This window comes from Corvus cornix, chromosome 6, assembly GCF_000738735.6.
Source record: "Corvus cornix cornix isolate S_Up_H32 chromosome 6, ASM73873v5, whole genome shotgun sequence".
Lineage (NCBI taxonomy): Eukaryota > Metazoa > Chordata > Aves > Passeriformes > Corvidae > Corvus > Corvus cornix.
Window position 1 is genome coordinate 15,872,086 of NC_046336.1, and position 12,535 is coordinate 15,884,620.

General features: G+C 36.8%; 1 protein-coding gene across 7 annotated transcripts in view; it reads left to right on the forward strand.

The window, feature by feature from the left end:
* EXOC6 (exocyst complex component 6) overlaps positions 1–12,535 on the forward strand; it is an 86,423-nt gene that overhangs the window by 19,587 nt on the left and 54,301 nt on the right. For all 7 annotated transcript variants that reach the window (XM_019293245.3, XM_039553662.1, XM_039553661.1 and 4 more), the window contains exons 2-7: positions 800–971; positions 2,248–2,295; positions 2,409–2,499; positions 3,412–3,457; positions 10,606–10,810; positions 11,900–12,055. In XM_019293245.3, coding sequence (XP_019148790.1) covers positions 800–971; positions 2,248–2,295; positions 2,409–2,499; positions 3,412–3,457; positions 10,606–10,810; positions 11,900–12,055 — 718 coding nt within the window. The remainder of the gene's footprint in view (positions 1–799; positions 972–2,247; positions 2,296–2,408; positions 2,500–3,411; positions 3,458–10,605; positions 10,811–11,899; positions 12,056–12,535) is intronic.

Consider the following 12,535-nt stretch of genomic DNA (forward strand, 5'->3'; position numbering starts at 1 on the left):
CTCTGCCTGTTTCACTCATTCTTATGCTGGAGCCTTTTTGCACGCAGATTTCTGTTTCTGATGTTGCTTAGCAAACGGCGTCAGTAATTTCTCCCAAGTCATGTTTCCTCCTGGAGGTTTCAAAGTGAGCTATTAAAGAATTAGTAAAATAAGCCAAAAGACCTGATTCTAGCCCTTCCTGACAGTTAGATCCCATGGAGGAAGCAGCCTTAGGCGTGTGCATGCCACGGTTTTGCCCTGGGAGCCAGTGGGCGTGGGCAGGTGGGGACGGAGCTTTGGGGATTGCCAGGGGTCCGGCTGCTGCCGCACAATGCTCCGGTCATTCCGGCTGGAGTCATCCGACTCTGATTTAGTTGGATAACTCTGCTGGTAGGAATACCGGGAAAGCAAATTTGTATGTTTGCACTTCTTTATATTTAGCAAGGAGTGGAATTTGATGGAAAAGCGATCCATGCTATTTGAGGTGGTTGGAGAAACTGATTCTTTTGTACCCATATTTGAGCATTAGGGCATAAATAACAGACCAGTGAGGCTCAGGTCAACCATGATGTAACTGGTTAAGCACCTGGATTAATGCCATAAGGGCTGGGTTTTGTGCCATCAGTTCTCGGTTTTGTGCCATCTTTTTTTTAATGCTGATTTTGGTGGAGTGGGTCCACCAAAGGATACCACTGACATCAAGTTTGCTCACTTTTATTTTCTTTTTAAGAGAGATAGGTTTCAATAAAGATCATTGCATACATACTATTTTCAACTGGGGATAAAAGTGAACTCTGATTTTCTTATTTGTATTTAATAGGTCTGTATATGATGACCAACCAAATGCACATCAGAAGTTTATGGAAAAACTTGATGCCTGCATACGTAACCATGACAGGGAGATAGAAAAAATGTGCAATTTTCACCATCAGGGCTTTGTGGATGCTATTACAGAACTTCTTAAAGTTAGGGCTGATGCAGAAAAACTGAAGGTAAGGAACAAGTTTTTCAGAGTTTCATATATCATCTTTGAATCTAAAAGAAGGAACTGGACTCTTCTACTGAAGATTAATTTAGTATTTATCACATGCATTCTGATGTTTGCAGCAATTTTTAGAAGTGAATTGGATTTATGATTAAAGCTGTGTTACCTGATACAGTAATTTACATTTACAAAGCTGAATATTTGATTAGATCTCATTCTGATTTTTTTTAATGTATGTTTTCAGAAAATGCTACCAAATTATTTTGCCTTTTTTAAAGACTTTCTCGGAAGGTAAAGGACAACAAATGATAAACACAGTATTTCTGAAATAGGTCTTTTCCTAATCATGCATTTATATGTCAGACCTTAGAAGAATTTAAAGTCCTTATTAGAAAACTAAAAATACCACAATTATACATGAAAAAAATTGTTCTTTACTTTGTAATGAGCAGAAGAGTAGGTGATGTTAGTAGTTTTCATGAGATATGAGAACCAAGATTTACTCACAGATCAGAATGCAGAATAGTGAATTATGAGATCCGTCCCTTTTAGCTCTCCTTACACTTTTGAGAGCAAAATATGCACACCAGACAGAATGAGCATAGTTCATCAGAGGTTATGATTAGAGGACCATTATATAAAGGATATTCAGATAACAAGAGACCAAATACAGCATCAATGAGGTCATTGAGCATCTTTGTTCAGAAATTAATGAGATTTTTAATAAACTAGAATGTGCTTCCTTATTATGATGACCTAATGAGTCACTTACTATGTGGGAAAATCTGAGGTTGAGCTTTGCCTGCACCTGCAGCATTAAAATGTTGCTGTGGTTTGGAGATTTCCACGTTTGATGTTAATCAACCACCCAGTGTTTGCATTCAGCAAAGTATGAATGTTTAATTACCATAAAATGCAATCACCATTTCTTACAGACAATGAATGGCCCATAGAGCTCATTGAGGTTATCAAAAAGGGACCAGTGGTCAATTGGGTCAATGATTTGAATTGTTTGACAGACCTACAGAAACAAGGAAAGTTCAAAAATCCCAAGTAAATTTGAGAAGTTTGCCACAGAATCTGTTAGAAAGAACTGTCATAAGTAATTGAAGTTAACAAAAGCCCTTTGCGATCAAAAGTTCAAGTTCAAGCTGTAGAGTTAATTTGAATTTGCATTTCTTTGTTCTAAGCTTCTCAGGAAGCATGATCTGATTACAAGGGTGAGCAGTCACATCAGGGCAATATATGCATATTTGTCTAACAAAGGTGAAATTATTTTTAAGGTCCAAGTTACTGATACCAACCGAAGGCTTCAGGATGCTGGGAAAGAGGTGAGAGAATGGTGCTTCCTATATGGGCATTATGAATTTTTGTAGCAAAATAAATTTATTTGCATAATTTAAGTGTGATTTTCTTTCCTTTTTTAAAAAAATAAACCTTTAAGGTGATAGCTCAAACAGAGGAAATCATCCGATGTAGAGTTCAACAGCGGAATATTACAACAGTTGTGGAAAAACTACAGTTGTGTCTTCCAGGTGAGTGACCTATAGCTAAATAAGATGGCAAATTAAATAAAGTAAGTCACAATAGCCAAAAGGAAAAGACTTTTATTTTTTCTAAGTTGTGGTCTTGTAACATCCAGTTTAACGAAAAAATTAATAGGTTTTTAAAAAATGTCAAAACGTAGGTTCCATGTCTTTTGTAATATTTGACATAGAGCAATTGCGACACTGTCAGAAGACAGTGAGACATTTAAATGATCCAAACAATGTGGCCACATACAGCTTTGAATGAACTAATATTTTTAATATGTTAAACAATTCATTTTTTTGCTTGAGAGGGTGGGTTTTAGTGTTTGAATACTGGGGAAAATACTAATGATACTCTTTCAACGTTGTACTTTTAGCTCTGTGTCACTACAGGTGTTTTAAAATAAAACGTAAGGACTCTAAATGTTGTTTCAGGAAGGTAATATTGCAGGATTGCACATAAGCTCCCTAAGGGTTTTATCCTGTTTGTCGTATTGGTGTAAAGTAGATTTGAGAGTTTTTCTTTGTGAAGTCTTCTTGTTGACATGTTCTAAGTACAGTAGGTGGTACTGTTGCCTTTTTATGGAGACAGACCATGGACTGGTAATGCAGATAAGGTTGTGGCATGTAGTAAGTGAATGAATATGCTTGATATGTATAGTGCTGACTGTTTTGTTAATATTAATTATTTTTAATTTAAAAGCTGTTAAGAGTTCAGTTATTTTTTTCTTTTTTAGCTGCATTCTAGAATCTTTTTTTGCTAGGTTTATCACATTTATGCTATAGTAGTAATTAAATAAGGTAAATATAGCACATCCTTTTCTGTTTCTAATTTTGTCCTTTACAGTACATATTTTCCTTTTTTATTAACTAAAGCCATAATAAGACTAACAAATTAATCTGCTTGTTTTTATGCAGCGCTGGAAATGTACAGCAAACTAAAAGAACAGATGAGTGTAAAAAGGTGAGTAAACTTATTTCTATCAGAAAAAATGTAACATTTGTAAGTAAGTCGATAGAATAGCACTTACATAGACAAGTAAGTGTTCTAAGTCTGTAGCTTGGCATATGTGTAGTCTTTGTTTCCTACTGGCCTGTATTTCAAGAATATTTGAAAATGTTGTATTAAAGAGCTTCTAGGACCTTAGTGATTGCCATGAAAAATAATGCTTACTTAAATGGGCATGACATGTAATGACGTTATGATTATAAAATATGAAATAAAATTTGCTCTTCTTTATTACTTAAAGCAGTTTAAGAAGCAAAAAAAGTAAGATCCTTAGGGACTAAAGATCTTTCAGAGTACATTAATAGCTGATTAATATATCATCATATATTTAAATCAAACTCATAATGCATTTTACTCCTTATACCTTTCTTTAGACCTATCTGGTTTCTCTATACTTTTGTGTAAATGCAAATATGAGAACGAAGTGCAGATAATGTATTGTGGTTTGGGGTTTTTCCCTCTGTGACAAGTTGACTTGTTAAAAAGAATAAAAAATATAATTAAAAACTAATTTCTAGAATAACAGTTTATAACTAGTACATGACTAGCTGGTCCTTCCTATTGTGTCTCCACTTTTCATCCTCTCAGGGAGCCACTCACTGCTGCTGTAGTCCCAGTATCCCCAGTTCTACCTCCCTTCATGGCAGCTTGGCTGCCCCTGCCCCATGCTTTAGCTGCATCCTGCCCCACTGGGGCTGCTGCCTGCACCTTGCACACCCACCCCAGCAATACCACTGCAGCTATTTTCTTCTTCATGATTTCCATATCATCACTGCCACCGTGATCCCTGCCTGGTTTGCTCAGTCTCTGGTGCTCTGTGCCTGCCCTTTCGGGATTCCTGGCTGCTGACGGTGCCTCTTTGTGCACTTGGCACCACCGCAGGGAGCTCCTGCTGACAAGTCTGTCTGGACAGGACTGGTTCCATTTGGAACTAGCTGTGCATGGTCAGTTGTCTGCAGGGCTGCTATGTAATCCAGATTTTGTCTGGATTTCAGTTTCTGAGTAGCCAGCACCTCCTACCATACTGTTGGACATCTGAAAAACCTCAACAGCAGCCACTGTGTATGAACAATCAGCTCTGAAGCCTGTGTGTAGACATGTCCAAAATGCTTCAGATTAACTGTACACATCAGCTCTATGAACATTGCAGCAAATCTGATGCATCTTTGACAGTGATATACGTGCTACACGATACCTAGGTATGTTTGCTCTCTGGGAGGTCTTTGCAGAAATACAAAAGCTTTAAGAATGACCTTACAGCTATGGTACTGGGGTGTTTCTTATTACAATTAAAACATGCTGTATGTGAAGCAGTGTGGTAGATCTCATCAGCTTGGCTACTATGCAATATTAGCTTTGAACAGGGCACTAGTTGGGCATCTGCTTAGAGCAGCTGGCATGTAGTAGTGGTAGTAGCATGTTATTGCAGCGTTCTTGGAGCGGCTCTGCATAAAGATGTAAATAGTCCCCTTGCTACTTCAGTCAGAGATCAGACTGAAGAGTGTGCTGTCTGAATCACACCACTTCCCTCTGCAAGGTCTTTTGTGGACTATGCTATGTTTAGTGTGCTGAAAATACTGGAAACACTGGGTTCAAGTGTGTATTCTGCCATACTTTTGCTCTGTCAGGCAAGGCAAGCAGTGTTCTAGTTTTTGAATTGCAGGGGAAGTTATAGTTCCTAATGTCATCGTGTAAAGAGCATTTAGGCGAGATAAAATTGCTGATGGTTTTTAGCATTTTGACTCCATATTTGCTAGTGGTTTTGTAGAGTCCACTGATGGTTGATGCGCTTTCTGAGAAACCATCAGCACTCTTCAAATCTTAAACTTATATCTGATAATTTTCCTGTGGAAGTTGTTGCCAGACAGGAAGTCTTGAAAGTCAAAGGACTCCTGAATTGAGGGGTTTGGACATGTTATTGTCATACCATAAAAAGATCTAAAGGAAAGGGGAGATGCTTTGATGTACCATGCCTTGAAATCACATGGAGTGCAGAAGGCTTAGACTCTGCTGCAGGCTACTGCTTCAGCTCAGATAACTCTTTCATTAGCTACGCTACAGTTACTATTTTGCCTGTGACTTACAATTCCCTATAATACAGCCTACAGGTGGCTATCCTATGGAACTTGCAGGTAATTCAAGTGGTAATTTCCTTGTGGCTCAGCAGAGTGCATTTATTCTGGCCTTTATCACTACTAAAAGATTGAGCAACAGCAAGGACATCCATAGTGTCAGTGCAAAGACTTGACAGCTGATGTGTACACATACAAGGGATTTCAAAATTGATCTTCCTAAGTTTTGCTGTGAAGCCTTTTCCTGGAAGAGTCAGAGAGAGTAGCAGTCACAATCCCAGACATAACAAAGCAATGAGGAATGTTTGATTTAGGCAAAGATAATTTCTCATAAACCTTCATTGAGGTTTGTTAATGCAGCAAAGCTTTCACTGCTCTTTTTTAATAAAAAGACACCTTGACTTTCCCTGCTAGTGGCCTTTTAGAATTTATTTTTGTTATTCCATTGTCTTACAGTCTTGCACCATGAATAAAACTCTCAATTCTAATGTTTAAAGGAAGGGAAAACAAAAATATGAATACTCTATATGTTTGGGGGATAGTTGTTACAGAGAAAGATTGGAATTTCATTTCCTTTTTTCCCTGGTAGATCTCTTTTGAGATAATGCAGGATTTTGGGTCCAGAATACATACTGGTTTGTGCAGATGGAATAGAGGTTTATGGAGAAGTCCAAAAAGCCATCTGTTGATAGCAACTTTTGGTCCTTACCAACATGGGTAACATTTGAACTGATGACCTAGAGGTGAAAGGCTCTGTATCCTATTTATCTGTCTCCTGAGCCATGGATAACACAAGTTGACAAGAACTGTAGTAGTGAGAGGAAGTAACTGCAGAATCTGCTCTAAACAGACACAGTTGGCTGGAAAGAGTTACAGAGGGTTTAAAGTCTTAACTGGGGAAGCACAAAGGAGAAGTGTGGTTTTCTTGCTGCTCTCCCAACTGCCTAGTGGGGGCTATGCACTTAGACAATTCGAGCTTCAATTTTAAGTCTGAGATAAGGTCATCACACATTTCATACAGCTCTGTTACCATGGCCTTAGTGTTTGGATTTTGATATGTGTCTTGGGAGAAAGGTCCCAGCTGCTTCAAGTGATTGTGGTCTAACTGGAAACAGAACTGGTGTTCTTGCAAGTCTTTTTCCACAATAAATATTACAAAAAACCCAAACCCATCATAAAATGAAAATAATTAAATAAGTCAATCTGCTAAGGTTGTTGCTGAATCTTCTCAAATCTTCTGTGAGATGGACTGAAGAATGAGTATAGTGTTTCAGAGTGAGTTTTTTGCCCTGAAAGACTTGGATTTGTTTTTTGACCTTGGTATAAGCTTTTTTCCAAACTGTGGGAAGGACAGAGTTGGTTAGATATTTAGGTTACTAAAACTCACTGAGACAGCCATGCAGCCTTTCTCTGCATAAACCTTCCAACCATCCAAATAAACCGTAAGACATAAGGGATGCAAATATGAAAAGTTCATAATTTGTATAATTTGGTTTTACCCACGTGTGTATGGAAATAGAACAGATTGAAACCATGGTGATTTGATTTTGTTTTTCTGCATTGTTTTGGAACCACGTCAGAATGCAGCACTGGCTTTTACCAGCTGCAAATCAATGCTTCCCAGAGGTACCATGGATATGGCAAAAAAACCCATCAAAATTTATATTTGATACTGAACTGTCAGCTGCTTTCTTTATCACCATTCTCAAGTCTTACTATTTCAATGATTTCACTTTTAAAAAAAATTTCCTACCACATCATTATTGACAAAAAAGGTATTCCACAGATCTTGTTTTTTTCCACACAGCAGCTCTTTAATCTGAATTTTGGAAATACTGAGCTTTTGATTGAGTTTATACAAGTTATAGAGTTATTAGTGCCTCTGTCTCAGTTCATGGTCCTTTGGGCAACTGAAAAAATTGGTATACTGGGGAAGTTTAAAAATTAGGTTTAAAGTTGGTAAGGCAACTAGATTAGAAAACAAAAACTTGTGGTAAAAGGATTTCAGTTGCAATTTCAACATGTCACCTTCAGGATCTCTCTGAATATGACTTTTCTGGAGCATTATTGAAAAATTCCAAGGAACTCCCTTTAATGTGTTTGGTAGCAAAGTTTTATGTATTTAGTCAGTGGAAATGTAGTAAGCAGGAATATACAGTATTTCCTTTAAGGGAAGCACTAAAATTGGGGAATACTACTATTTTTTCTTTGTAAACTAAGTTTATTTCCTTAATTAAAATAAAATGAGGATTCTGTCTCTCTTTTTTTTCAGCAGGAAATTTTGGGCTATAACTACATGGTTTTTTACTTAATAAGCTTGTGTGCAAATAACTTATTCTCAGTAAAATTCAGTCTTTGTGTTCATCTTGCTCCTGATCTGTGTAATTTCTTTACTGCTGTAGTTTAACTTGGTGCGGCTTTTTTTAGTAAGTTATGGTATTTCTCTTTACTGACTCCAAACAACACTCTGCTGATGAAAATCTTAAAACCTCTCTTTGACATTTAAAGCATAAATGCATACTTCATGTACACTAAATTAATGGTCATTTTCTTTTAGTTTTGGGTTTTTTGTGTGTTGATGTTTCATATTCTCTACAGACCTGACTCTTCTGTGCCCGGGGCATTTGGCAAAGAATAAGATGATGCAAAACACTAATATTAATCTTTGGAAGCGGGGGGGGGGGGTTGGCTGTTTGTTGTGAGGGGGTTTTTTGTTTACTTTTGTGTTGTATTTTGGTTTCTTCTGTCCTGGTTCTTGATAGTATTAGAAGGTTCCATTTTTATAGTTTGGGTATGTTGGTAAAATCCATCATGCAATTTTCTTGTTCTGGTGTTGAAGTGGATCATTTCTGCACAGTTACATCATATGACCCATGTTGGTGTTTCAAACTTGTGTCTTTAGTTTCAAAAAATTACGAATTTTGCGTTGAGGAGCATATTCTCACAAGATTAGCTCAGAAGAATAGACAGAAGAATACTGTATGTATATGAAAAAATAACTTTGAAGATACTTCTTTAACTCATTTGTAGTCACATGGGCAATCTTCACCTTATGTGATTGATGATATATGATGGGAACGAATAATATTGTCAAAATCTTCAGCATTGAGTTAAATCTATGGAAAGTTTTAAAATCTGAATACGTAAATACATCATTCTAACTAATGATATGCAAAACTTTTCGTTTAAATCCTGACCTGCAGATGACCTTCAAATTAATAAGACTTCAGTGCTTTATCAGAACAGATGTTAAAAGGGCAAGGTCCTGAGCTCCATATATGTATAATTAGTAAGGGACTCTAGAATGGATTTAAAATGGATTATGTTAATTCTGATCTTAGAGCCAGCAGTCAAAAACCTTCCAGATGAACTAACAGTGTTCTGATAAGCTGATCTGTATAATTTAAATAAAAACCTTTTATACCATTTTGATGCTATTATGGTTTTATTCCCCAGAAGTCTCACCATGTGGCGCACTCTTGGCCATTTTCTGTTTAGAAAAACAAAACCCACACACATAAACCCCCCAGACCTTTTCTTATGTGCAACATTCCCGTCACCTTATGTATATTTTATATAAACCAAGTGTATAATAAACAAAAGCTCCTAATTTACACTTGAAACCTCTTTATTTGCAGTCTTCTGAAAGCAGCTCTGTTCTGGAATAAAAGAGAAGATTTTTCCCATCCTCCAGCTATGCTGAGTTGTTAACTTAGAAATGTCTTGATTAAGAAGATTCAAAACACTGTCTTAATTTCAGAATTGAACAAGAAGTCATGACTGTAGCTGTTAGTAATTTGTTATTGCTTGTGTACTGAAGGAAGCCAGAAACTTGAATTACATTTTTTGAAAGTGTTTACTCACTATATTTACAAAGTAATGTCTGGAAACTAAAGAACCATTAAGGACAATTTTCCAGGTTTTCTCATTTGAAGGGATTTTCCTCATATTCAGCTTTTTCCTTCAAAATAATTTCGTAATTTTCCAAAACAGATTATTTGGGACTTTCAGGAGGAAAAAGGAACTAAGATTATGGAAGAAAAGCTGAAAATGGGTTAAGGATATTACTCCATATTTGTGGAAAGAAAGGGTTGGAACTAGCAGCAAATTAACTCCATCTGATCTGAGTGTTTTTGCTTTTCCCATTTAAGACCAAGCCAGAAGGCTTCGGTTTACCTTACTCTGTTCTAACAATCAGACAAACTAAATTCATTTTCCCAAATGCCTCCAGGGCTGAGTAGCTGGTAAGAGTACTACATAAAGGAAAATTATTGTCACATCTACAATTGACTGCTGTCCTGCTCATGTTTAACCTGGTTCCTATACCTCTCTTTAAAATGTGGTTGAGATCACAGGTTTGTTGATTATAGTACTTTGTTGATTCAATGTAGTTGTTTTCTGGGTGGGATAGACTGTATTTTATCAGAAGAGTTAATAGGTTTGTGGTTTACAGCAAAATATGATATACTGCTGGAAAAAAACATTGTTCAGGATAGGTGTATACATGTCTTTTCTGACTAAGGATGGTGGAAAGAAGGTGGGCGTAGATGTGTGTCTGTGTTCACATATACCTGAAGAAGGCAGATACCTGCAGGCATGCTTTTTCAAGATTTTTTTCACTGTTTGGTGCATATACTGCAGTGTTGGGTGATTGGCAGTTTGTGTTTCAGAAAAAAACTCCCAACTTGTAAAAAGCCTAATCAGTTCAATATAGAAGGGAAGATAATGGTTATGACTTTAGTGTCTCCATTCTGCACAGTGCACCATGTGGTCCTGGGACTGTTGATCAGAACAGTTAATACTCTAGGAGCCTACTTAAAATTTTGACTTGGCTGAGCTACTCTGGCACTTCACAGGGGTTTTTTTTTCAAACTTTATATGGATGACCTTTTGATTGTTAATTTTTCTAAAAACAGAGCAAGCTAATTAGATGTGTATTGGTTGCATGTGTGATATTGATGTCTATATTTGATAAATAAATTATTAAGTTTTTATGAGAAGATACATAATTTTATTTTAATATCTTTGTAGATACTATTCTGCTTTGAAAACAATGGAGCAGCTAGAAAATCTATATCTTCCTAGAGTTAGCCAATACCGCTTCTGCCAGATAATGATAGAAAATCTTCCAAAACTGCGTGAAGAAATAAAAGAAATATCCATGTCAGATCTGAAGGATTTCTTAGAGAGTATTCGAAAGCATTCTGACAGAATTGGGGAAACTGCCATGAAGCAGGTAAGCCAGCCTAACAGGATGACTTTGGTCCTGTTGTTTACTGAAAATTTGTTTCATTAGTCTCAAATTATCCCAGAAGGTTTATTCAAAGATTACAGTCATCCCACAGACCTCTGAGTAAAGAAGGAGAGCTGTGAAATGCTAACATGTTGTGTAGTTTTTATCAGTGTCCTAGACAAGAAGTAGTTTCCTCCCTGAGAAAGGAAGGAGAGATGCTGTGTATCTCAGGTTTCAAGAAATGACGAAATACTAGGAGTAGTCAACTCCTGAATAGTCTGTTTCTCAGCAGCTACTGCACCAAAACAAAGAGCAGCCTATCTGGCCAGCTGGCCAGGATGAATTAGACAAAAGAAGTGTTGAGATTAACTGCCTAGTTCTCTCTAAAGTGCTACTCGTACAGAAGACAGAGGTAAGAGCCAGGAGGACACTGAGACAGCTGGGGGCCTTGCCTGCTCCATCACAAAATAATCTGCCACTTCAGAGCACAGGTACTGGGCAAGGTTTAAAGCAGTTAATGCTTTTAGAATTTATTCAGAGAGCAAATGAAGTTTTCTTTTGACTTCTTGTTGACAGAATTCAGGTTGGGTTGCCATTTTGTCATCTAAGGTTCTTGTAAAATGCAGCATCGATTATTATAAATAAAACTGAATTGCAAAGTTGTGGTGTGCTGCCCTCAATAGTAAGGACAATATAGTGCCCTTGACTTCTGCAGCTGACTGCTCACTTAGACATAACTGAAGACAGCAAAAAAATAGCTGGGAACTCAGATACCTGTACTTCATTTAAATATTGATTCTCTGTTTGTGATTTATGGACAGGAAAATTACGGATTGTTTTTTTTCTTTTTTTCTGCCTTTAAAATTGTATTCTGGTAATTAGGGAAAAATTATGCAGGATTCACTATTGGATTCATTTATCATCCCAAATTGATGAAAGGCAAAATCACTGGTGTAGACTGAGGGTGCACACATCTTGCAGTTATACTGATGCATATTCAATTGTACCACCTGTTTTTCATGTCATAGCATATACTCATCAGTGATGAAATTTGAATTACATGCTTCTTAATTGGTTCTACTCTTAAAACAGGCACAGCAGCAGAAAACCTTTAGTACTGCTCTTCAGAAGCAGAATAATGTAAACTATGGTCGGAATATGCATTTAGGTAGAAACAGAATTTTGGAATCCAAGAATGAAATCACATTGAAGCGAACATTTGAAGATGAGGATGAACATGAAGAAGAGGTAACTTTGTACTAAATCAGTTCAACTTATTTAAAGTGAACTTTGTAGGTTTATTGAACAAAGCTCGCAGTACACGGTCTTTAGATGGTTAACGTTAATTAGTAAAACATACAGAACACCTCCAAGGGGTACCAGTCCAGATCAGCATTTTAGGGTGAAAAATTAATGCTAATATTTTAGTTGTATTAATGCTAGCTTTAGCATTATATTTGAGGACATTCATTCAGACAGGACCTGCAGTTACTCTGGAATTCAGTTGCAACTTACATCATCCATTACCTGTCCACTGTTACATGGCCCGCTGGAATATTCTGGTGTTGCTAAATCCAGCACTTTGGTGTTGAGGACCTCAGCTTGGGTTAGAACTCTTTCATCTGTCAAATACTCGGTATTCCTAAATTGAATAAAACAGTGAGTATTTAGACCTTTAAATCTGATGCTCAAAACACAGAGAAAGGAGTGTGGTATTGTAACACAAAT